The following is a 25,639-nucleotide window of genomic DNA, read 5'->3' on the forward strand; positions in this document are numbered from 1 at the left end:
TTCAAGATGAAACCGCACATCTTTTAAGCAATAAGAAATCCACAAGCGTCAAGACCTTACAAATGATATAAACTCACTAAACATAATTCAGAAGAAAAAAAACAAAAACATAAAGAGGGGGGATAATGAATACAATTCTAAGGATAATAAATAAACTAAAAGTAAAATTGATTTTCCACATAGTATAAATAATCCTACACAAAGATACCTAAGCTCAACTATACACATCCATTACCTTCACAAGCAAAACATTAAAATCACTTGGAAACCAAAAGGATTTCTGGCTTCTTAGCCTTGCTAGGAGTGTTAGCGTTCGAAGAAGTGTTAGCTGCAGCCGCAGCAGCTGCCTTTGCAGCTGCTCTTGCACTCTTATCAAGCCTAATCAGACTCTGCAACGCCAAGATCGCCTGTGGCGCCAAATCATGAGACGCCCTCGCGTATAAACACCTAATCGCAACCGAGGCAGCGTCCTTTACATCTTGGGAATTCGAAGGACCAAACAAACAATGCCCTAGAATTGTCACCACCGGCCTTAAAAGTTCCCAAGGTAACGGGATCCTCACTCCCTTTTTCTCCAAATTCTCCGCATCTTCTTTATTTATGCCCAAATTGTCCATCTCCACCACCACATCCTTAATCACATCATCCTCATCGTCCACGTCATCGTCGTCACGATTCCTCGTTCCGTTACTAAACCTCGAATCCTCCCTAAAAAAGCGGTCATGTCCGTTACTGTTCCCATTCCCGTTTTCGTTGTGATCATGATCATCAGCGTCAAACTTCGTTCTGCAAGGACAATCTTGCCCCGCCCAAGCGGCGGCGAATTTGCAAAACTCGAGCTTAGACCAAGCCGGCATTTGAGAAACTTGCTTGTAATAGCAATCAAGCGCGGTTCCAACGATGATGGCTCGCTTAGTTGACTTAACGGCTAAATGTGGCTCGAGCGGAGGTGATAAGACGCCGACGGATTGTCTAGATCTGTCATTAACGGGCTTGTTACGAGGAGTGTGGTAAAGAGAAGGTTGAGAGAGGTCAGGAATTTGGACGAGTAGCGGTTTGCCGGAGCGGGATTTGGCTTCGGAGGAGTACACAGCGAGGAGAACGGCTTCGAAGCCTGCGAGGGAAGGGAGGGAAGAAGAATCCGAGGAGTGGATGCGGGAAAGGTAGATGCCGGAGAGGAGAGGGAGGAAAGAGAGGACGAGGAGGCGGAGATGAGGATCGGAGGATTGGAAAGTTTCATAGAGCCATTGGCAGAGAGGGTCAGAGCCGGAGCCGGAGGAAGGAGAAGAAAGGGCAGAGGATATTAGCGAGTAAGCGGCGGGAGAGGAGAGGAGAGAGAAAGCGGGGCGGTCAGAGTCGGCTAAGGAGGAAAGGGTGAGTCCATCCGATGGGAGGAGAGAGGAGAGGGAAAGGATGCGAGAACGCTGTTTGGAGACAGATTCCCACCAGGAGTGCATCGGATCGTTGTCGGTGGTGGTGGAGGGAGGAGGGTGGTGCGCGGTGGAGGATGAGGTGGAGGAGGAGGAGGAGGGGGAATTCGTGGAAGGGTTATGGGGGAAGTCCATGGCGGAGATGGTGGTGGTTTGACTGGAGTGAGATTTTGGGGGGGATTAGCTAGATTTGGGGATTTGGGAACCCGGTAACGTCGGGTCTGGGCTGGGGTTGGCTGCCTGCCTGCCTACACTGTGTTTGTGAAGCTGACTTCCTTTTTCTCTACATAGTCCCTAAAATGAAACGTTCCCTTTGCGAATTAGCTTTGTGCCTTTGTCGATGGAAACAATATTTGCCCGCAATTTCGAAAAGGGTTCTCAAAAGGAATATCTTTTATTTGGAGATATATTATTATTAAAATAAATATTCAAATGCATGTCCAAATAATTTGCAACAGTTCTAAAAATTAAATATTTTTTCTCCTAAGAGATAACTAAGAAAAAAAAGATAATAATTGAATTAAATGTAAATTGTTTCCATAGTTATTTTGTAGATTAACCCAACTTGATAATGGCTAGTAACATACCAAATTGCCATCCTACATTAACTAATCCCAATAGTTTAGGCCTGCACCTAAAACATAATTGCCAACTAATCACACAATTAAACCAAAATGAAATTGAGACATAATGAAAGCATGCACTTGATAGAATCCATTGTTTATCTTTTCATGTCAACCAAAATTTAGAAATAAATCAATTTATAAAGCATGAAAATTGGACCATTAATATAAAACAGTCAACAAATAATAGTAATAAAACTCTACAAGTTATGAAAATTCTTCAAAATTTTCCAAAATGTAATTATATTTACAATATCTTTCATAATACAATATACCAAACATTTTCGTACACCTTTTTATTTTTCCCTTTTCTTTATGATAAAGTTTGGTAGGAGATGATTAATTCAAAATTCATAATGATCTACACATGGTGATTAGATCACCGTATTTGATAAGAAACTTAGTTACTTTACACATAAGTGATCTAATATTATTAAGAGTGATTAGATCAATCTCTTAGAGATGATCTAAATCTTATCCAAAATAGTGGGGAATTTTTATTACCAAATTGAAGTGATTAAACTTAACTATAAACAATTTTTCTTTTGAAATAGAACTATATACAATTTTAGCCTTGTAATGTGTAAATAAAAACTTGTTTTCCTCCCAAAATTGCACTTATGACTATTATAAATTTTTACTTTTTCATAATATATTTGTTGTACCAAACTCAAAAATAAAATGTGTGAGTGTGTTTTTTTACTTTGTTTTATTTGTTATATATATAATAATATAATTTCTTGTTTTCTTTCTGTTATAATTTTTGATAAACTAATTTTCATTTTCTCATTAAGATCTTTACAAGTAATTTTTATTGTAAAATTTAGTTTATCTCTGAATAAATATAATTTTTTATATTTGTCAATTTAATAATATAGTTATATTTTATGAAATAAATAAAACATTAATTTTTGTACAAATTATTATTATCAAAATTATTAATCTTTTTAATTACTCCAACATAATTATTCTGCTATTTGAAACAACCTCGCATTTGATTTCCAGTGTTGACAATCATAATGATTTTTAGCAATCCAAGGCCTAAATCCTTCATAGGATGCCGCCAATGATCCCAAAGAAGAAATTTCCCATTGAATTTAGTAAGTCATTTGCCTCCATCGAATATGGTAATTGTTTAATAACCAGATCATTCCTGGAGTTTCAATTGTTGCTATTAAGAATGTGGCAATAAAATGAGAATTTTCTTTCCTGGGCACTTCCCTGATAGACCAATTATGCCAGGTGTCCTCATGATACCCTTTGATTATTAATAAATTGTCTCTGTGCTAGTTGAGTATGAGGACCTGGTAGCCGTTGCTCACTCACTCTCTCCATATTCCCCTTTTGAAATGGAATGAGGAGGAGTGGTGTTGTGGCCATTCAAACCCCTTGTTGTGTCGTTCCCTTGGTTTAACTCAACCATAGACAGAAAGATGGGTTGGCTTTTAGTTTATCTTGGTAAAGTTGGATGAATGGATATCATTAGAAAACAGATTTTAAAGTGCTTTTCTGCTTGTGTCATTACATTTTATCAACTATCTGATTCTTTCTGTGGGAAATAAACTAACTACTATCACTCAGCTTTCTTGATGATTTCTTAATGGTTCAACTGCAAGTGAAAATCTGCAAATGCAACCTTGGATTTGGCATTTTCAGAACAAGTTAACCATCCTATTTGTTTTCCCATAAGTATTACTAGTCCTGCTGATGCTTTTGGCTTTTATCAACTTAGCCTTTATTATTTGAGAGTTTCCATGGAATGAACTATGCAGAATTTGGAACTAGTGGCTCCAGGAGCCGTTAGGCATTAGTTACTGATAAAACATCAGTAGAATCCTGTGTGTAATCAATGAGATTAGACATTTTCAGAAGTAATCAGTATTTAAACATATTAAAGACTTATAGTTTGTATGAGCCGACTCAGTCATAAGAAATAATTTTGAACTATTAGGGGAACTCATCAACTCAACGTTCGAACAATAACATTTCCATTTTTCTTGCGAGACTGTCCTTCCTCTAAAACATAACTCAATTATCTACACCAGCATGACATTCATTTCTTTACAAGCCAAGAGCACCAAGGGGTGTCTTTCCTTGGCCAGCCTCAAAGTAGAAAATCAACATGGCCAACATGGCAATTCTAGCGTGCTTAATCTCAGCGAGCTTGAGTCTCTCGAGCTTGTCATAATCAGGGATGTAGACACCATTCTGGATGGTTCCTGCAAGGCCTAATGGGTCAAAGAACTTGCCTCCAGGGTAGCCCTGCTCCCCTGTGGCGTTGGCGAAGTTCTCAGCGGTCTTGGACCATGGAGTGGCCCATTCCACAGATTGAGATTGTGGGTTGAAGAAGTCTACCCAGCGCTTGCTTTCCACCCAACCCATAAGGATTAGCTGGGTACCCAGGAGTGAGCCGAAGGAGAAAGGGGCTATTGCACCTGGATCAGCTCCGGCCTCGAACCATGGAACACCACTCCACGCCTGACCTACGAAAATGCCGACAACAGCGGTCATGGCCCAGCGCCCGTGAATCAGCTCAGCTTCTCTGTACCATCTGAGGAATGCTGGGTCCTTGCCTAGACCAAGGGGGTCAAATCCATAGTCTCCAGGAAGGCTGCAGTTTAAAATGGAGCAAAATTAAGAGCAAAATAGAATTACCGAAACAAGGAAAAAGGGAGGTTAACGAAGAGGGAACGCATACGATCCATCAAGCCATTCAGGGTTAATGAAGTTGCCACCACCTCTAACACCCGGGATCCAAGACTTTTTAGGTGCAGCAGCAGCTACAACTACCAACTTCCTAGTTCCAGAAGCAGGGGTTGCCACTCTAGCACCCAACAGGGCCTGGCTCCTCTTTCCTCCACAAAGAAATGGAGACCCCAACCCGTTTATCACAGTCCCAGATGTTGCAGCCATATGTTTTTTTCTTCGCTCTAACTCTTCCTCTCCCTCTCCCTAGGATCGAACTATGAGAGTGTGGTGCTCGAGCTTCTGGTGCAAATGGGGACTTGGTCAGTTTTTGTTTTTGATCAGTATGTGACATGAGAGAATCAACGGAAGGATTTGTAGAGAGCCATGTAGGATAATGAAATCTAGAGAGGATATCTAAGCAAGCAACGAGGATAGATTTCGGACCAATGGGGAGTTCATGTCCATCCACATCTCCACGTTGCTCCCAACCACGTGGACCTTTTATTTGCCTCTATTTTTTGGTTCTTTGTACAGCCCACCAATATCTTAGTTATCCAAGGATATGCTTTATGCTTCCGGGATGTGGATCCTGTTTTATGCTTCTGATGCCCTTCACCTTACCATTAACCATAACTCACTACCCGGTTTTCCTCTACTTTTTTTGCTTGTTTGAGTTCAGGAAGTGTTTAGGCTTTCCTTTGGGTTCTTGCCATTATAAATTGCAACTTGACTACTATTCTAAAATATCTTTCTCATTGGGCTGGGTTTTTTCAATGTGTAAGGTAGAACAAACCATATTATTTCACATTTTTCATTTCATAATTCGCGGGACAAGAACCACTGAAAGTTTATTTATGTTCGTTTAAGAGTGGAATCAGCCTTCAACTCAAGGGCATTGTTCTATGGGTTATAACAATGGCAACGAAAAACCTTTGATTATAGCAACAAGGAAGCTGACAAAAGTAGTCTCTTGTTCTTGGCTTAGAATTATTAATAAGTGTTAAGGTTTAGCCTTGAGAGGATTGGAGTTTCGTCAACTACCACAATTGAGGGGCTATGAAGGCCGCCGAGGATAAATGTTGCCATGAATTGGAGTTTCTTTCATTGAACAGTTGCCTATGAATTCTCCGGACAATAAAAATTGCCTATGCTTTTGCAGTTGATACCACTCCAAGTCTCCGACAACTAAACTAAATTGAATGTAAGGTTGAGTGCTGAAGGAACCTCCAACTGTTGATTTTGATGCATATGCTAAAATCAATTCACTTGGAATCAAAACTGGGTGATTGATTTGATGAAAATAGCTGGTAATCAGTCCAAAGAATTCCTATTCAAAGGTGCCAATCCAGCGGCTCTCATTCAATTGACTCCGGTCCTCTACCATTTCAGCTGCCAAAAAAAAATCAACCCCAATTGGAAAATCTTTTAGAAAAATTCAAATTTGATTCGTCCAAATTCAAATTGATAAAAAATAAAAAAAAGAATTGAGTGCGGAACAACTTGAATTCTAAATTATATAATTTTAGAAAACTTTTTAAACTCAAAATAATTAAAATTTAAAGTAATTCAAACTTAAAATAATTTCAATCCAAAAATATGTTAAATTAATTATAATTTACCTAAAATCTTAAAAAATTTAAAATTAATTTAATCTTGAAACAATTCAAATTAAAATTTATCAATTTGTCACCTCTATTGAGAAACCTTCGCTCTATGGCATGAGCTATAGCGTATACTTGTTTCATAATAAAATGAAATTTATATTAATGCATTGATAATATATAATTTTTATGCACTGTCAACAAATCTCAAAAATACCATTTCATTAATGAAAAAATAAAAAATTTATAAATACTTAAAATTATATATTAATAACTTTCTTTCTAAAACTCTCTTTCAAATTCTCATTTTTATACACATATATATTTATATATTGGCATATAGAGAGAGAACGGTGTAAGAAAAATATTTTTATGGAATATTTATTTTTAAAAATTTATAACTTTGTGGGTAATATTGTAAAATAAGAAACCTTAAAACCATCTGCCCCATCTCGCCATACACAAGCATGTTTTGCATCAGAATTGTGGGCAAAAATCGATGCCTGAGATTTCATATCTATAAAATGAAAACAAAATTTGTTAAATAATACAGCTTTTTTATTTTTAACTACAGTTTTCTTTCTTTTGACACGTGTTAGACATAAACTGTAGATTTGAACCTTGTCTACCTACAGCCGATCCCCGCCTATAATTTCCTTATCTCCAAAAACGGATGAATTCCCCACACTTCACTCCTAAAACGAGCATGGCCATTCTCTTCCTCTTCCTTCGCCAACAATCACGACTTCCTACTAAAATGGGTGTGTAGTTTGGCTATGGCTGCTGATCTCTTCTTCGCCTCTCTCGAAGCTTGCTCCTTGAGCTTCCCCTGCTGCAACCAACCACTCTTCTGGCCCTTCCGCCTCCCTCCATTGCCTTTTCACACGCTTCGCCTCTCCGCTGCCAAGCCTAAACTCGGTCACCTGTTCGTTTCCAGATGCTCGAATTCCTATTCGGATTCCGTTCCTGGAGATTTCGATATCCTTTCCGTAACCGGTACGCCGTTCAAAACTCATGATTCCTTCTGTTTTTGGTTACTTTAGAATGATCGGATTCACTGTTTGTTCAACTCTTGTGAATAACAAAATCCATGAATGGAATGCATAACTTTATTTTTATATTTTATTCCTTTCTTATTTGTAATCAAATATATGACTTTTGCTTTTTAGCAACTTTCAGAAAACAACTAGGGAGAGTTTCAACTAAAAGAAGCCTAAATAAATATATGGGTGTTGCTCTTGTTTTCGCTTATAATTTTGAGCATTGGTGAAATGGGCAGAGTGCTCTGATGGCAGCATCATCTTCCGGTTCGGAAATGCGAGCGAAATGGCAATAAATAAAGCGGAACAATCTCAATCAACCAATGAAAGTGGTGGGAAAGATTTGGACAAACAAGTCATGAGCAGTAGTAATGTAGTTGATGTTTCTGATGGAGAGCCTGAAGTAGGAGAGTCTGTCAGCAAGAAAGTTGGTCGTAACTTAAAAGTTAAATCTCAACCAAAGAAAAAACCAAGACGTAATACAGCCAGAGTAGTTGAAGTTGTTAAAGAGAAAGCTGCCTCTGTTATCGGTAATGACACAGAGATTGAGAAAAGTTCGGTTGATTCTTCCAAGCATATACATCCAAAAGAGGGTTCTATTGAGCTTGATAATGTTGCAAAAGTAGAAAATAGTAGTGTCCCTGAGGGAATTGGTGAGAGTATTAGTAAAACTGAGGGTACTACTTTGAATACGGTGTCAAACATGGATGTAGTTCCTGTTGTAGAAAAGGTTTCTCTCCCATTGGCAGCATCTGCTGTTGAAAGTGAAATTACTACTCAATTGGCTCCTTCAGAGTCCGATTCTAAAATTGAAGTGCCTCATGGTGTTAAGTTCCAGGAAGAAAATACTGATGCTTTTGAGGAAAATGGTGAGAATGTTGTTAAAATTGAGGGCACTACCTTGAATATGGTGTCGAAGATGGATTTAGCTCCTGATGTAGAAAGGGTTTCTCCTCCAAGGGCAGCTTCTGCTGTTGAAAGTGAAATTACTACTCAATTATATTCTTCAGAGTCCAGTTCTAAAATTGAAGTTCCCCATGGTATTAAGTTCCAGGAAGAAAATAGTGGTGCTTCTGAGGGAAATGGTGAGAATGTTAATAAAATCGAGGGCACTACTTTGAATATGGTGTCAAAGATGGATCTAGTTCCTGATGTAGAAAATGTTTCTCCTCCATTGGCAGCTTCTGCTGTTGAAAGTGAAATTACTACTCAATTAGCTTCTTCAGAGTCCAGTTCTACAATTGAAGTGCCCCATGGTCTTAAGTCCCATGAAGAAAATAGTGGTGCTTCTGAGGGAAATGGTGAGAATGTTGGTAAATTTGAGGGTACTTCTTTGAATATGGTGTCAAAGATGGATTTAGTTCCTGACGTAGAAAAGGTTTCTCCTCCATTGGCAGCTTCTGCTGTCGAAAGTGCAATTACATCTCAATTAGCTTCTTTGGAGTCCGCTTCTGAAAGTGAAGTGCCTCACGGTGTTAAGTTCCAGGAAGAAAATGCTGGTACTCCTAACGGAAATCTTGAAAGTACTGTTAAGATTGGGGGTACTACTTTGAATACAGAGTCAAAGATGGATTTAGCAATGAAAGAGGTTTGTGCTGAAGTGGCAGCTTCTGAAAATAATATTGAAAGTGAAGCTACAACTCAATCTACTTCTTTAGGGACCTGCTCCAAAATGGATGTACCTCACAGTTTTAAGTTCCAGGAAAGTGGCAAGGATGATGCTGGTGAAAGAGTTGCAAATCTACCTATGCCTTCCATAGAACATAGTGAGGAACATAACATAAATGCATCAAAAAAGTTAGTGATGGTAGATGGTGAAGATAAGCTAAACTCCACTTTGTCTGAGGTTGAGTCAATTCTCAATGAGACAACAGTCCATAAGACAGTGGAAGAATCTGTTGATAACGACATAATTAAGAGCTCAAAAATGGTTAGTTTTCTATTTTTGTTTGTTTTTGCAGCTACCACATCTTTCTTTTGGGTATCTATATTCAAATATAGACATCCCAGACAACATTATATTCAATGTAATACTATAATTTTTTTATGAAACTGATAATGAGGTTATTGTGATAGTCCATACTCCAAAATTTCTCTTTTGCTCATATGTGATTAGTTGTAGCACTCTCACATTGTATCTTCCTATAATTTATCTTTTCTCTTATCCATAATTTATGTCAAGTATTTAAGTATTCAAACATAAAGTATGAGATCTAAGAAAGATAAATATTAATAACCCGGTAGCATTAATCTAAATATTCTAAGAGAAGTGCTGTAATCTCTGCAAAGAAATAGAAATGGATTTAAGTATGACCATCTAAAGATGAATTACAATCCAAGGCTTTAGGAATGTTCTGGGTTTGATTTTCTGGCTATATGTCTTTTAAGTTGTGGAAGATTAATGACAATATGCTGGTAACATAGTATGTATTCTTCAGATTGTTAAGTTTTATTAAGTTGAAGAAATCTAGAACTAGCTTAAAGAATATTGATGGGGCTTAAATATGATGCCCTTCCTAATTTTCAAATGCTGCCTCCCTGTGCATATGAGCGCTTATTATCTGTAAGATATTTTGTTTTGAAGCCTAATGCATTATCATCACGGAGAATTCCCCTATTATACCACCTGGATTTATTTTGTTAATTAATTGTTCTATCAAATTAAAGGATCTAGAGTTCTTTGTATCTGTGTTGTTTGTAGTCAGATGAGGGTGTACCTTTATCAAGTTTCAAAGAAGAGATAACTGAAGGTGGCGCAAGAAGTGGTAATGAAGTCAGGGTGCCAATGCTTAAAGGAGTAGAAATACAGTCAGGTGGCACAATTTTGGAAAGGTACACTGCCTGTTGCCTTAATGAAATATTGATACATGAGCAACAAGTTTACCATCTCCCTTAGATTACCATACTTTGTGCAAAGAGGTTTCTGTCTGTTGCATAGATCACTGCATTGCTTATTCTCATTAATAAGAATTCTTATTCAACAAATTTATATGAAAGGTGAAGTGGCTGGCCAAAAGTTTTGTTCTTCTATTGTCTTTTGGCCCCATTGGTGTTGTGTTCATTATGATTTCTTTCTAGAATAGGTGATTGATCCTTCACAGTCTTGTGGAAAATGTGAGGAAACAACAATCATTATTTTCCCTGCCCCTTTTTTTGGGAGGGTAGAGGGGGGAGGGACTGGCAAACCATATAAAGTAGTTGCTAACATAACATATCAAAGATGATAAGCAGGACAAGTATCTGGGTTATTTTTGGAGGAGTTCTCTTCCATTGTTATGTTTGCTTATGTAAATGTATGCAAACAGGGAGGAAATTGCAACAGCAGGATTTTTCTTATTCTCTGGTGCTGCTCTATCGCCAAATCCCACTAAGGTACTTCATGATGGCCATAAAATTTACCTTCTCTATTATTTGTTTTGATTTGCCAGAAAAGTTGTTTTTTCATGCAATCTTTTGGGAATTATTCTTAAATTGAATAAAAGCAAAATCAAACTTCTCTGTTACTTAAATTTACCATCAGGTTTTGTCTAGTTTGACATTTTAATATTATTGATCCATATAATTCCTAGAAATGCATCTCTCCCACATTACTGAGAGTTACTTTTTCTTAATGTTGGATGTACCAATGCTTCCTTCAAAAAATTTAATTTTGAAAGCTGTCAGTAGCTTGAACACTTTGATTCATGATATACTTGAGTTTGAGAATTCTGTGTGAGTAATTCGAAAAGCAATAATTCCAGGCCTTCGCAGGTGGAGAGGATGCTTATTTTATAGCTTGCCAGAAATGGCTTGGTGTTGCTGATGGAGTTGGTCAGTGGTCATTTGAAGGTATTATTGTTTTAGTTTTCCCCTCTTTTGTTCTCACCATAGCCGAGTCTTTGTATAGCATGAGTTTATGTTGCCTTTTTGTCCTTGTATTTGCAAACTAGGACAGAATTGCTTCAATACATACCAAATTTACATTCCCTTTAGAAACTTTGCAGATATATATTGTACCAATTGTTGAATCTCTGGCAGCATACTTATAAATAGAATAAATGTCATCATAGGTTTTGCCACATCTGGGCTGAATTATTTGTTTGATATTTTATTCTTCAGGGATTAGTGTTGGATTACATGCAAAAGAACTTATGGAAAACTGTGAAAAAATCGTGTCTGATAGAAATGGAGTTCCAATAACTGACCCAGTAGAGGTCCTTAACAGAGGTGCTGCAAATACTCAATCTTGTGGTTCATCTACCGCTTTGGTTGCTTACTTTGATGATCAGGTATGTTGTCATTTAACTTGAGATGCTTTTCTTCTATGCAAATTGCCTAAAGGTGCCCCTTTTTTTATACTTTCTCAGTTACTATAGGAGAACATACAACAGAATCCCAATCAAACTAAGTCTCACAGACCAACCAACACAATAACCTCCAAATTCAACCAAATCTGGGATTTATAAATGAGCCTTGAGTCAAGAAACTTGAGAAAACCTAATATACTTCACTATAGGCATTGTAACTTAATGAATATAGAAATAGACTCATCATTTGATAAATCTCGATTGCTCTAGATCTTGAATAAGCCCCATAATTTTCTATAAATTTTCTTTTCCCTGAACTTCTTGTAGTCTGCATGAAGTGCAAGGCTAGCCGGTTAACAAACATTTGAATTCTTTTTGGGAGTCTTATATCTATGTATGATGATTTCTTCATCAGATAGCTTCCTGGAATTAATAATATATTATAAAATAATAATCTAAAATAAAAATCGTCATGCTTTCTTTTCAATTGTCGAACAAACAGATAGGGTCTGCACTAGTGAGATTGAAACAAAGAGTTGCTTGTATTAGGGTTGGATCTAATGGCAACATACTTCCACAAGTTTATAATGCTCACCCATACATTGTATACATTTAATATTTTGCTTATATTATGTGTAATTTTGTATGAATAAGAGAGTCACTTAATCACTTAAATGTAAATATAACCAAATGAATAAAAGTTCTGTTCACCAAAATATGCATGGACCGAGGTTTAATGCTGACTGTTGGGAAGTCAAATTTATTTTTCCCGGACAAATAGATTGTATTTTCCCAATGATTTAATGGCGCGGTTTTTATCAAGGGAAAAAAAGAGCTGAAAATGTACTTGGTTCTCCCTTTTGCGACTCATGCTTTGAAAGCAATACCTCTGTGTTGACAATTTGAATCTACAGGCTCTCCATGTGGCCTATATTGGTGATTCAGGCTTTATAATTATAAGAAACGGCGCTGTATTTAAGAGGTCTTCTCCGATGGTTTATGAGTTCAATTTTCCCTTACAGATTAAAAGAGGAGACAATCCCTCTGACTTTGTGGAGGTATGATGGTTTGAATTACATTTCTAATACATACTTATAACTTCTTTATTATTCCATTTCTAAACCCTAGACCCTGATCTTTGAAATGCTGATTTGAACAACACCACATCCTATCAAACATCTGTTGAATTTCATTTATGTTACAAAGTGGAAGGTTAAAGGTTTGCCTTCCCTCCACCCCCCACCCCCCCTTCCCCCCTCCTCTTAAAATGAAAAAAAATGGTTCAATCTGTGACACAATGGCTGCTGGTTTCTTCCAGGTTTACAGAATTGATTTGAATGAAGGTGATGTAATTGTCACTGCAACTGATGGACTTTTTGATAATTTATTTGAGCAAGATATAACTTCAATTGTCGTCAAATCATTGCAAGAGAGTTTGAGGCCTCAGGTGCTTATCAGTGTTGTTACATTTCCATTTCTTTTCCCAAATAGTGAAATGCAATATGTTATGTGCTTGATATGATAAAATCCGGTGTTATGCACATAGTAATCCTACATTTCTTTCATGGCTTGCACTAGATTTGAGCAGCAAATTCAAAATGGTTGTTGCAACAATGAGCTTTCCTTTTTGACTATGGTCCACCCAAAATATTGCTGTATAACATCAACTAATTGACTATTAAAGTAAAATTCTGGTCTCAATCCCAAACAATTACAGCTAATTAGTTTTCTAATAAAAGCTGGTGTTTTTTTTTTTTTATGATAATAAAAGCTGGTGTTTTAATCTTTGTAAAACTCACTGTCTTTATAGATGCCTTTTCTTTGGGTGTAAGTGCATTTGTATTGCAGGAAATAGCAAAACTCTTGGCAACCAGAGCGCAAGAGCTTGGTCAGCTATCATCTGTTAGGAGTCCATTTGCAGATGAAGCTCAGGCAGCTGGATATGTGGGATATAGGGGTGGCAAGCTAGATGACGTGACTGTTATTGTGTCATTGGTGAAAAGGCGATTCAGCAACCATGTACAGTAAGTTTGGTCTCTTTGCCCCGGTTTAAATTTGAGCTGTATCATGTGGGAATTTACATATGTATAATAGCCAGTCATTTAAGATGAGTTATAAAATCATTATAAAGAAATATGGCTGACTGTTGCCAGCCTAAGGTTTTCAAAAGCGAACCCTTATTTGCCCATTAAGGATTCTATCTTGCCATTCTTGTGATTCCTGTTAATTTAATAAATTTATCAGAAGATCATTGACCTCATTCTTAGGGGGAAAGTATCTTCATATAGTAGCAGTGTTAACTATTTTTGGTTCATTTATCATTACATGTCATGGTGAGACAGCAGTACAAGTTCTTCAGTTAAACCATGTTTAATTTATCAAGATGTTTTAATTCATAGCAAACCTGTGGGATTGTCCACTCCATATTAGTTAGACTTGGATATTGGTGTAGTTATTGTAGCAGTTTGGGTCTCAAAGGGTTAATTTGGTGATTCAGTGGCCTTGACAAATTATTTGAATTTGAATCATGCTTGAAGTTGTGTATCTGAGCTTGACTGAAAACATAAAACACACCGGGCAGGTGCTGAAGCTCATTGAGTTGAGGTTTGAAGTAAGAGTTAAAATTTCAGGCCAGCAGAGAGGCACTATTTTCTTCTTTTGGTTAAATAGTTATGAAGATTTTCTTTTATGAAATGCTGTACTACAGGTCATTTCCTCGTGATGATAGTCCCTCTGGCTATGGAAGGAGATTGCTTTTTGCGCAGATGAATTACAATTGTGAATACGCTATTAATTATCTTCTCTTTTGAGTGAATTTCTCATATACTGCCATCATCTCTGGTCTCTCAATAGATCCACAACTTCTCTGCCTGAAGTAACGACAAGCAGGATCCAGCAGCTCTATCTCACCAACAACTAGCAAACTATTAGATAATAAACAACCTTTCCTGCACATGCATTGCCTTGTACCAAATGTGTTTTGTTACACAAGACATCCATGCATGTCGGTGTGCCATCAATGTGGGTCTTCTGAAGTGATTGGCTCATGTTTTTGCAATTTACCAAATGGAGTTAATCATATTGTTAGGGATAAGGTCCTTACGCATCCTTCATTTCTTTCTAGTTGCTTTCTTGTCGAAGGAGCTAAGATAGCCATTCCTACGGGGCATGGACCGGTCTGAATTAATGTCGTTACTAGCTGTTTGCTAACACAATTATTGAACTTTGGTGCCGCTGCACTAAAGGGGTTGAGCACAACTCCTGTTACCCTGGCACCTTCAACCAGTGCATCGTAACCATTGAAATACAGGCATATGGCGACTAACTGCATCTCTAGAACCGAAAGGCAGATATTTTAAGCTGATAGCACAGGTTTGTATTTAAGCAAGTTGGATAGAGCTTGCTGCGCGGCCAATCACATTGGAAAATAAGTTGTTTATCAGAAGTGATGTAAGATACTTATCGGAAGCCGCATAAATCTTGGTCTGAGTTACTTTGCAACTTCTTACAGTTTAATCATATTGGGGTCATCCAGAATCCTTTGATGACCCTTTTTGCTTGCAGAAACAATGTTGATATGATCATGAATTCGTGGTATATTTCAGCAGGAAATTTGTTCGGGTTGAAATAGCAAACAATAACCAGATTCAGGGACAAAGCTGATTTGAGCTATTTTCCCTTTAGCCAAATTGAGAACACATATCATTAGAGTTCTTAGACTATTCAATTATTTTTGTACTTAATCGAAGAACCTATTTTCCTTCAAAGCACACAATCGGAATTAGATTACAAAGTCATTATCAACTTATTATCATCCAAGATCCTAAATTGAAGTCTTTGAATATAAGTAATCACGAATAAGGATTGATTCATAATCTGTCAAACTAGAAACTTGAAAAATAGATATTGACATGTCGAGGCAAAGCAAGAAATAGTTAAGAGGAAGCGTTATAAAATCTTGGGTGCAGGAATAAAAGTTGGCATTGAGCCTTCGACTCCACTAGTGAAAGTTCAATCTGGTATCGAATTCCTTGCCTTGTGGTTAAATTATTGGGCACGATTCCACAATTCGGGATTACTCCCTACCAAGAGTTCTTTCCCCACCTCCTCTTTGGCTATCAAGTTGCAGAACCAATTGGAAAATTAGGTTCCTCCATGGTTTCTCACTCCTTTCCTTTTATAATCTGATCCCAAAAAGAAGGAAAGATTTCCACCAACTTTCTGTTACAGGGCATTGGTCACTTTGTGAAACTGACTTACATTACATCTTCTCCTTTCAAGGAACAAGTTTTAAGTTGGAATGATTCAAATTCTAAGAAATATGTATCCTCCATTATTGTTGGATGGAACACTAATATTGGTTATAGAAAAAATAAAGAAGAATACGCTGTGAGCTAAAGCCGTACACCCCACCACCCAACAAAGCCTAATTTGGTGGATGAATGGGGGGCTTATAAATGATGTTTCCCAGCCAAAATTATAACAATGGTGGAGGGGAAGCATCGACAAAATTTCAAAACTCAACTGGCTTGAAGACAACTTGTATGATTTGTTTGACTAATATGATAATATCCCATCATTACTTGAAATAAATCCACCACTTTTTGCAAGTGAAAAATTGTTCTTCTTTTTCCTTTTACCCCTAAAACATGGACATTCTCAAAGAAAATCGATTCCCCGCTGCTTTAAAACAAAGTCCATTGTACGTACTAAATAAAGAGGCCAGTCTTTTTCCTTGGTTTGGGTCCCCCTTAAACATGCCATCCCAAGCATCTGGAATCATATCTTCTGGTTGGCATGCATGCCACAGGCGGAAAGAGAAAGCTTTGTTTCATCATACTGCAACAAGAAAAGCATTTCCATTGCCAAAAGTCCCAAGAGAATATGTGGAGATCAGTGAGATAAAGCAGAATGAGTTTCTTTGTTGTTTTTAATTTTTCTTTGTTAATTTACAGTTTGTGGAAGAAGGATTTGAACTAAAATCATCATTTAAGAAGTCAAAAGTTCAGTGCCCAATTTGCACTTATCCTATATTATCCTTTTCACTTCCCAACGTAAATCTCTTTGATCAAATTAATATCATAATTACCAAATTTAGGATGTGAAGTTCCAATGGTTGGCTTGGTTTAACATTTGTGTGGCGTTACATCGAGAGAATGAATTAGGTCATAGGTCAACTTCACTTGCAACCGATCACACCAATGATTCACGATGACAATGAATATGAGAGATAGAGCAATTCTAGGAGACCCACAAAGGCAAAAGACTAATGCAACTAATATATATATATATATATATATATATATATATATATATATATATAGCAGTTATTAAATTAATTACTATAAACGAAAAAGGGGATCACAAAAGTTTTGAAATATTTAATGTAGAAATCAAGATGGCAAGTTGCTGTAATCATGTAAGCCAATGCACAGCTCATTTGGCCTTTTTGGCTTGCGGTTTCCACTCAAAACTTTTCAAACTCCATGCGAAATGCTTTTGGAAATTGGAGAGAGACACCTTGCTGCATGCAATGCTGATGGACCCCATCACATTAATTAAGCAAAGCATCACCAAATGATTCCAACGGCATTTCACAGATGGCAGGGTGACTGTCAAATTTGTTTAAAATTTTAATATTCAACTTTAGTAAAACAGTTGAATCGGGACGGACACAAAGAAGAAGGTCATCACTTTTTAATTTTTAACTATTTTATTATTATAGATATAAAATTTAATATATATATATAATATAATTATTTTTATAATTACTTTTTAATCATGATTCATATAAAATTTTAAATTAGTTATTATCTGGTCAACTTGTATATTTTTGTTTCTTTTACATCCAGGATATGAACACATTTTTATTTATTTTACGTGTATATTTGTTTTTTTATTTGTAGATATATTTACTTATAAATCTCGACAACCTAAGATACGTGTTAGAATACCTATGTATTTACCATTTTGATAATGAAGTGTTGCGTCCAAAAGTGAAAATGGGGATAAGCTCTTGCCTTTATTCTTCTTTTCGAGTCAAAATGCTTAGTTTAGAGCTTCAGTTTCGGCATAAATCTGCTGCTGAAACGACAAATAAAGCACATTCAATTCTCAATCCACTAAAAGCTATACTGTCAATATAGAACAAAAGAAAAGAACAAAGGAACTAATTTAATATTAATAAAGATTCCAGAATTTCTTTGTTTTTTTTTTTAGCAATTTTCATGACAAATTGATATCAAAAATTTGGATTAAATGCATCAACATTTAATAAGAACGTCGATAATAACTAGTTCTATAAATTTCTCAATTAAGACTAGTTTCACATAATGATAATGAAGAACAAAAGATCTTTTAACACAACAAAGTTTGATGCGTTCGTTGCTAAGGAAGTAAAAAGGATAATCAGATGGCATAAAGGGTGTTGAATAGGTAGAGCTAGAAGAATTTGAATTTGCATCAAGATAAATATGTTTATTCATGTTATTGATGAGAAATTTGTTATAGAGTTGTAAGTAAAGTTAGAGAAAATTTATTTAACAAAAAGTCTTTCCAACAAGTTCTAATTTAGACAAAAGTTGTATCACTTGAATGTAAAAAGGAGAATAAAAATCATATGAAGCATATGAACAAGTTCGATGAGATTATCGATCAATTGAAAAAAGTTGATATGAAGGTGGAGGAAGAAGATAAGGTACTATTGTTCCTCTAGTCGTTTCCAGACTCCTATGAGGTATGAATCTTTGATTTACAAGGACACAATAACATTGAAGCAAGTACAAGTAATATGAATGTCTTGTGAAGCTTGAAATAACAGTAAAGAAAGGGGTAGAGATTTGATTAACTTGATATTAGTGGTTAGGGTTTAGAAGTACAAGTCAACCCCTAATGGATCTAAAGGTGACAAGTTTAGATTCCTCAAGGTTTAGTGCTTTTGATGAAAAGAGTATGGAAATATTCACTTATTCATAGGAATTGTCTTGCAAAATGAGACGAAAGTATAGTAATGTGTTTTTGTTACCAACGATAATAATTGTGGATATTATTTATGCAATTTTTGAAGGTATGCATGAATATTCTAATGATGGTTGGTATTTAGATTCTGCTTGTTTCACTCATGTATACTCTCAGAATGATTATTTTGATTTGCTTCTAAGAAGGTGATTGAAAATTTTTGGGTGATGAGTCAACTGTCAAGGTCATGGGTCTTGGAGTTGTGAGAATCAAAATATTTGATAGAATTGTATGCTTTTTAAGTGGTGTGGTTTATATTCCAAAAAGATATAAGAATCTAATATCATTGAGTCTATTAAACTTTAAAAGACATGAATTTTCTGTTAATAATGGAGTGGTAAAAGTCACAGAAGACAATATGGTTCTAATGAGGATGAATTTATATAATAGTTTGTATAGTCTAGAATATGAGACTTCAAAGCAACACGAATGGTGCACGTGCGATGGTAGCTATCAAAATAAATTTTATTTTATCAAGGATGTGATGAAAGGTTTTCATAGTGTACATGATAGTGAAAGAACAAAAAAATTGAAATTCATATAATTTTCTATTTGTTTGAATTTTTTAGATTTTATCTTTGTTATTTGTTAGACAATTTTCATTACAATAACAATCTCTTTTGATAGTACTAAAAACAATAAATTACTTGCTGTTAAAAATTCTCAAACCCTCTTTTCTTCATAGATTTGTCCTCGACAGATGTAGTAGTTGTAGTCATTAAATTACTTTATAAATTGGAAGATAAACAAATTTTTTTGTTTGAAAAGTTTATTAAAATAAAAAAGTAAGCAATGGGCAAATGTTATTCCTTTTGACCTTATACTACCAATTTGTACAAAACATTGGTTAGGTGAGGTCACATTGTACTAGGAAAAAGCAAGAAGAAAATGCGGAGGAAATTTTGTTATATGGGTATGCACATGAGTGGTCCAGCACTCAGCACTCAGCACTCAGCACTCAACACTGCCCTATTTGCCACTTCTCACTCCAATGGAAAATGATAGTATCCAATTATCAACACACCTTCTCTAGAATCTTAGTAGCCTAGCATGGCTCCATGTGATGTGAATATTTTGTTTTCATCTCCCTTTTTTTTCTTTTCAAAATTTCAAAATTTTTATTCTTTGCAAAAATATTTCTATCAACTAAAGTAAATTTGAAATTGCTCCTCCCCCTGTCTACATAAATAGGCAATGGAAACTAAATTGTAACAACTCATATTTAGTTTAGTTGTTTACTAATTTTCTTTATCTTTAATGTAATTAAAACCAATTAATCATGCGATAAAAAATTGTTTAATAATTTTTCTTTATTTAAAATTTTTCATGCTTACAAAAGATAAATAATAAAAAGTGATTTGTTTTCAAATTCACCATCTTACCTTATTTTAAAAAATTTACCTATTCAATATTAGTTGTACAACTCTTATTACCATAATAAATTAAATAAAAAACCAAAAAAAATCTCTATCCTTATCAGGTATTTTTACTGAAGACTTTATCATTTCAAAAATATAATGATTTACATTGAAAAAAAACAAAAAATTTCAAAATTCAAAAAAAAAAAAATCTTTTGTATGATAGTAACAGTATGAAAACTTGGATCATGGAACCATGACACGTACACCCCTCCCCTTCTCATTGCACCGACTAGTGTGCCCACATGCCTCTCTCTCTCTTCCCCCAATAAATCCCCCCTACCCCCTCCCTCTACTTTCACTTTAACTACACAGAAAACCTCCCATTTACCCCACTTGAGAACAACCAAAGCCCACTGTGCCTCTCCTCTCCCTCTCTTTTCCCTCTCCCAACAATGGCACCACCAAAATTCTCTCTTGCTTTGACCATTGCCATTCTCTCAGTCTGGGCCGCTTCTGCTGCCCACCACCAAGCGGCGGCGCCGTCACCTTCCTCATCCTCTGTCGACTGCTCGTCTCTGATCTTGAACATGGCGGATTGTTTGTCGTTTGTGTCGAGTGGAAGTGAGGTGTCTAAGCCGGAAGGCTCATGTTGTTCTGGCTTGAAAACTGTGCTGAAAACAGATGCCGAGTGTTTGTGTGAGGCTTTTAAGAGCAGTGCTTCTTTGGGTGTTACTCTGAATGTTACCAAGGCCATGACTTTACCCGCTGTTTGCAAAGTCTCTGCTCCTTCTGCCACCAACTGCGCAAGTGAGTGACTTAGCTTTTCTGTTATTTTCTTTGCTTTTCTTTTTTTTCCAACCCCGTATAGTGTGGTGGCGAATGTGGTTAGTTTTTGTTCAAGAATTTGTTTGGGAAGGGAATTTTCAATTGCATGGGGTTTTTGAGGGGTGTGTTTTGCTGATTGTTTATAACACAAATTGGGGAATCTTCACCACAGTTGTAACCTTTTTGGTTGTCTCGATGGTATATTATATTCACACCTATTAAGAAAGAAAAGTTCCCTGCAGAGCTCCTATTGGTTTATTTGGGTAAAATGTGTCATTTCCATGGGCAAAACCTCTGCTCCCCTGTCATTTTTGGTTGTAAATCTTCCTTTTTGGCAAACGGAAAAGTTGAGTATCATGTGTTATAATTTATTTTTCTAGAATTTTTTGGGAGAAGAAATGAAGCATCCATTTTCATGTCATTCATTAACGAGTAAAATTAAAGAATATATTTTGGGTTTTAGGACTGATGTTTAATAATGTGGGTTTTGTTTTTGGCAGTATCTCTGGCTCCTGCCGGTGCGCCAGGTATGTTCTGATAAATCTGATCCTTATCTGGACAGAGATATCCGGCTGTTGTTTCTCTCTTTGTTTGAATTTTTTACATCATTTTCCTTTTTAATAAATCTCACAGAATGGTAAATCCAACTTCAATCCTAATTCTAAAATAAATCTCTTGTGCAACATTCCCTTCAGAACTAAAACAGTCACCCCTTCAATTTAACAAGCGTATCTTCTCAGGTTTCTTTTGATGGCCCTGGTTTTACTAAAGCATTAAACAAACCTTGTGCCAAATTTGTAGGTGCAACAGCAGGTGCGCCCACCACATTTCAAGGAGCAAATGAGGTAGCTCCGGCGCCAGCTCCCGGTAGCTCAGGCTCTCCGGTGCTTTCTGTTTCAATTGGATCTCTTGTTTTAGGCCTCATATTTATGTTAGTCTCTGGCTACTGAATTAAATGTTAGTGATAACATGAGCGGAGGGAGAGGTATCATATGAGAGACCATTTTGATGTTTAGTTTGTTCTTGGGGATTATCCTCCCTTTTGTCTTCATGTGTGACTGGGGTAGTAGATAGCATTCATTTTGTGGGTTACTGGAAACTTTGTGTGAGCTTTGGACCATCATTAGTTCAATATTTACTAGTATTCTATTTGTTTACCATTTATATTTCTAATTGAATAGGTTTAATTAACAGTACTGTTGGTTAGGGCTTAAAACCAAAATGTTCTGTAACATGAACTCATTGGGTGTTTAAGACTGCAGCAGCAGCAGCATCATTTTCCATATGGGGTTTTCATGTTGGTACAGGTTTTGACTGCTTTTCTTTGTCTACGGGCAATGCTCGAACCTTCCTTTGTGCAAAGAGATTTTGTTGGTTTTTTGGTTGTGAAAAAATTGACGTTCTCAACCCTTCGGCCGCAATCAGAGGAGACTGTGAGATGTTGACAGCCTAAAACAAAACGCTAGCATCTACGGCTTATTCAATGCACCATTGTTGGTGGCGGCGTATTGAAATGACAAGAGGTTTCACCACCTTGGCCCAGTTGCACGAAGCCTTCGATGGGCTGGTAATGGAATTCTGTTCTAACTTACTCTCAAGGAATATTATGCATTTAATTTTTCTAAGAGAAAACATACTAAATGGTGGAATAATAAATGTGGAGTGGCAGTGCCAGTGATCCTCTAACTTGGGACAGGCATCTAAAATAGAGCCTGCATCCTCATGTTCTCATCTAACCTCAAACCAGCCGTTGAATTCTCACGAAGAAGCAGACAGCGAAGCCATTCCTGCCTGCCTGCCATAATTATAATCAATATTCGAATAACCTTGTAAACCACACTAAACTGGCTTTTGGGATTTGGGGATTCGGATACCGGCCAACTCTCGCATGCTTTGACCAGAGTATGATTAGAGGTGGTGGCAAACGGGGTGGATTCATGTAATGAAGGTTCAGTTGTTTTGTATTTGGCTCATTTCTGATTTGGATTAGGGTGATTTTTAGACTGGGTTATCTTGAATAGGGATCGGGTTTGGATGAAGTAATTAAATTTTAGATTTTACAAACAATAATCATTTAATTACAAATTTGATTATTTTAGTGTTTTGATATTATAAGTTATGATAAGTTTAAGTTGAATAAATCTCAAATTTGAGTCATTTTGGGTTAAAATTATTTCTTGCTTAGATCACTTTGAATTTGGATTTTTCAAATTTAGATCTCTTAGTTTTTAATCAAATATTTTTGCATTTGGATTCATTATGTCGTCTCATCTTGTGTACATTCAAAATCTCCTCAGGTTTCTACTGAACTTTAATAGATTATTCTTATATGTTCAAGGCCTCACCTTTCCTGAATAGTATAGGGTAACCTGTTGAGTAAGATGATCATTTGCTATATACAGCCTAGAACCTCCTCCTTAAAGCTCTTTTGGGCTTTGGTCATTCCTTGATGCCCATTTCAATTTAGAGAGTCTTTATACATTCCTGTTTGCGTCTTATTACCATGATACATCGTAACAAAACACACGTGATAGTACTCTCACGAAGGCTTCTATATCATTAGTTAAGAGGCTTCAAGCTGAACCCAAAAGATTTATAACATGAAAAGTGAGTGATAATCCATTTCTATAGGTACAAAAATCGCCTCGTGAATATATCATACATATGATATGGCTAAGATTCCTCAATATCCGTTGGATGAGATTCAAAACACACGCACCCGCCAGATATTATCCTACCACTGATAAAACCTCAGTACTATCATCCTGTCCGTGACCCTAGAATCCCACCATTCCTTGGAAAAAAATTTCATCTGCATCAGTTGGTGATACTGACACTAAAGAAACCGCGCTTCTTACTTGGGTTTCTGTTGATGGAGTGTACGCGGAATGACTAGCTGGGCTCTCGTCGCTGATCCCACGAAGGTTCCTCAAGTCGATATGGATTATTATACATATTAAGAGTATGCAGACTGTACGTACTTCCTTGAAAGTTATTTGAAAGAAATGACTAAGAAGAATGAGATGATTTCTATTCGTTATTTTCATACTCTATAGCAAAAACAACTAGGTGAAAAGGTTGAAAATTTGGTCATTTGAGAAGGGTCTGACTAGATACAGGCCGGCAATTTGAAAATTTGGTCACTTTGGTAGTGTCGTCCAAAAAGATATAGAGGGTCACCACTTCCATGTTTTAGGAATCAACCAAGTAGTCATTTATTTCTGCGCTAAATATGATACATTTTGACCCAATAAGGACTCTGTTGACTCTTAATGATTGTTGCTTTGGGAGAACTCGGTCCTGCATCCTCTGGTAGGTAATCCTATGTATATCCTGTGGCAAGAACTGTATGCATAACATCCGCTCAGAAACTTGTGAATATAATATACATTATTCCATGTTAAAAAGACAACAACAAATTTTGGTACCTAAAAGAAGCTAAGAATTTCTTGCACAGGTGGAGCACGAACTTTGTGTTCACCTCATATACCGATAAAGTAAAGTCTATTAATGGAATAGGCAAGCAGCATTTTATTTCGCAAATAACCAGTTCCCAACTTATTTTCATAGGTAGCTGGCCACTGGGAACAAAACTTTACTCTATATTTCAGTATGAATAACTAGATACATTTAATTACGTATCCAAATTAGCGTCAAATTAAGTTCAACTTGGCTTCTAGATAGCTAGTAAAGTAGAAATTAAACAATGTAAAACATGTTCCGGCCACAAAGAGCCAGCAGTTCTTTTTAGTTAAAAACAATTCAGGGTTGACCAAATGCGGATTAAGGAAAAAAATTCCAATGCTCACCATGAAGAAAACGCGTTAAACTTTGGAGTCACCGGTTTGTTTTCTTGCGGCAAAAGTATATTTAAGAGCAGTGTTCAAACTGGTTCAAACTGTCGCATAAATGTTACATTCCTTACTATATATACATATCCTTATGCATTGACTTTGCTTGAAGCCTTGAACTACCCACCCGTGGGCTGTGTACACATTTCAGTTCTTGTCTATTCCACATTTGGGTCATTGCCATGAATTGTTCCTTCGCTTCAAGCCTGAGCGATGCCAAACCATTTCTTTCCCATGTAAGATCTCATAAACCTCAAGGGAAACCCATCTTGACTGCTTTTTCCTGCAGAGCTTGTGAAAAGGATCAGAGCACCAACTTCTATAAGGTTCTTTCTCTGAACTCGAACCAGGCAAGCATTGATGAGATAAAGAAAGCTTACAGAACCATGGGTCTTCAACATCACCCTGACGTATGTCATCCTTTCAAGAAAGATGAATCAACGAGGATGTTTGTTCAATTGCATGCGGCTTATAAGACCCTGTCAGATCCTGTGTTGCGTGAAGAGTATGACTGCATATTGAGTTCCAGGAATTTTGAAGGAAAATTCAGGGCCGATTTTGCAGATCACTATTCGAGAATCAGGTGGCAGGAACAAATTCAAGAGTTAAAAAGGAGGTCCAGCTACCGTATGGAACAAAAGGAAATATCCTGGGGCAATCGGATGAGGGCTAAGAACAATGAGAGGAGGGACAAGTGATTTGGCTATTTCTTGATTTCTTAACAAGGTATTTGTTATTTGTTTTATGATTCTTAGAGATGTAATTGATTTTAACTCATTCTTTTGAAGTGCTCTTTAAATGTATGATTATCAACGTATATATTATATATATGAAAAAGAAATTAAACCTTTGGTTCATTGCTGCTATTGTTAATTCTTGTGGTTTCAGCAAATCTTTGATTCATTTTTAATTTTCTT

General features: G+C 36.4%; 5 protein-coding genes across 12 annotated transcripts; 3 read left to right on the top strand and 2 right to left on the bottom strand.

Annotated features, from left to right (window-relative positions):
* LOC18608324 (hyccin) lies at positions 1–1,781 on the bottom strand. Its single transcript, XM_018116509.2, has one exon. It carries the CDS (start codon positions 1,563–1,565, stop codon positions 258–260), a length of 1,308 nt encoding a protein of 435 aa, XP_017971998.1. The 5' UTR covers positions 1,566–1,781; the 3' UTR covers positions 1–257.
* A 2,237-nt stretch (positions 1,782–4,018) lies between these two features.
* LHCB6 (light harvesting complex photosystem II subunit 6) lies at positions 4,019–5,101 on the bottom strand. The gene is made up of 2 exons (XM_007042949.3): positions 4,752–5,101; positions 4,019–4,664 (listed from the first exon to the last, which is right to left on the bottom strand). Exons 1-2 carry the CDS (start codon positions 4,964–4,966, stop codon positions 4,115–4,117), a joined length of 765 nt encoding a protein of 254 aa, XP_007043011.2. The 5' UTR covers positions 4,967–5,101; the 3' UTR covers positions 4,019–4,114.
* Positions 5,102–6,963: 1,862 nt separating this feature from the next.
* Positions 6,964–14,926, top strand: LOC18608326 (Protein phosphatase 2C family protein). Of its 7 annotated transcripts, none has more exons than XR_016024636.1 (10): positions 6,964–7,338; positions 7,622–9,312; positions 10,084–10,214; positions 10,688–10,754; positions 11,123–11,210; positions 11,481–11,650; positions 12,583–12,726; positions 12,987–13,115; positions 13,501–13,692; positions 14,793–14,926. XR_016024636.1 is itself a non-coding variant. In XM_018116159.2 (10 exons), exons 1-10 carry the CDS (start codon positions 7,119–7,121, stop codon positions 14,476–14,478), a joined length of 2,919 nt encoding a protein of 972 aa, XP_017971648.2. In that variant the 5' UTR covers positions 6,965–7,118; the 3' UTR covers positions 14,479–14,515. The 7 variants fall into 7 exon arrangements, 5 of the variants coding, with proteins under 5 accessions (XP_017971650.2, XP_017971648.2, XP_017971649.2 ...); XR_016024635.1 differs by lacking the exon at positions 14,793–14,926 and adding an exon at positions 14,522–14,774; XM_018116159.2 differs by lacking the exon at positions 14,793–14,926 and adding an exon at positions 14,376–14,515 and having other exon boundaries at positions 6,965–7,338; positions 13,517–13,692.
* Positions 14,927–20,386: 5,460 nt separating this feature from the next.
* Positions 20,387–22,031, top strand: XYP1 (Bifunctional inhibitor/lipid-transfer protein/seed storage 2S albumin superfamily protein). Of its 2 annotated transcripts, XM_018116579.2 has the most exons (3): positions 20,389–20,853; positions 21,372–21,398; positions 21,673–22,031. In XM_018116579.2, exons 1-3 carry the CDS (start codon positions 20,499–20,501, stop codon positions 21,819–21,821), a joined length of 531 nt encoding a protein of 176 aa, XP_017972068.1. In that variant the 5' UTR covers positions 20,389–20,498; the 3' UTR covers positions 21,822–22,031. The 2 variants fall into 2 exon arrangements, with proteins under 2 accessions (XP_017972069.1, XP_017972068.1); XM_018116580.2 differs by lacking the exon at positions 21,372–21,398 and having other exon boundaries at positions 20,387–20,853.
* A 2,873-nt stretch (positions 22,032–24,904) lies between these two features.
* LOC18608328 (chaperone protein dnaJ 20, chloroplastic-like) lies at positions 24,905–25,420 on the top strand. The gene has a single exon (XM_007042953.3). It carries the CDS (start codon positions 24,905–24,907, stop codon positions 25,418–25,420), a length of 516 nt encoding a protein of 171 aa, XP_007043015.3.
* Positions 25,421–25,639: the final 219 nt, after the last annotated feature.

The sequence above is a fragment of the Theobroma cacao genome, chromosome 2 (genome assembly GCF_053813885.1).
Source record: "Theobroma cacao isolate CCN51 chromosome 2, ASM5381388v1, whole genome shotgun sequence".
NCBI lineage: Eukaryota > Viridiplantae > Streptophyta > Magnoliopsida > Malvales > Malvaceae > Theobroma > Theobroma cacao.

Bases quoted from the DNA above. Each gene is read 5' to 3' on its own strand.
- LOC18608324 (XM_018116509.2), bottom strand. From the start codon at position 1,565: ATGGACTTCCCCCATAACCCTTCCACGAATTCCCCCTCCTCCTCCTCC.
- LOC18608328 (XM_007042953.3), top strand. From the start codon at position 24,905: ATGAATTGTTCCTTCGCTTCAAGCCTGAGCGATGCCAAACCATTTCTT.
- XYP1 (XM_018116579.2), top strand. From the start codon at position 20,499: ATGGCACCACCAAAATTCTCTCTTGCTTTGACCATTGCCATTCTCTCA. The intron at 20,854-21,371 runs GTGAGTGACTTA...TGTTTTTGGCAG, and splicing joins TTCTGCCACCAACTGCGCAA to TATCTCTGGCTCCTGCCGGT. The intron at 21,399-21,672 runs GTATGTTCTGAT...CCAAATTTGTAG, and splicing joins GGCTCCTGCCGGTGCGCCAG to GTGCAACAGCAGGTGCGCCC.
- LOC18608326 (XM_018116159.2), top strand. From the start codon at position 7,119: ATGGCTGCTGATCTCTTCTTCGCCTCTCTCGAAGCTTGCTCCTTGAGC. The intron at 7,339-7,621 runs GTACGCCGTTCA...TGAAATGGGCAG, and splicing joins CGATATCCTTTCCGTAACCG to AGTGCTCTGATGGCAGCATC. The intron at 10,755-11,122 runs GTACTTCATGAT...CAATAATTCCAG, and splicing joins TATCGCCAAATCCCACTAAG to GCCTTCGCAGGTGGAGAGGA.
- LHCB6 (XM_007042949.3), bottom strand. From the start codon at position 4,966: ATGGCTGCAACATCTGGGACTGTGATAAACGGGTTGGGGTCTCCATTT. The intron at 4,665-4,751 runs GTATGCGTTCCC...TTTAAACTGCAG, and splicing joins CCTGAATGGCTTGATGGATC to CCTTCCTGGAGACTATGGAT.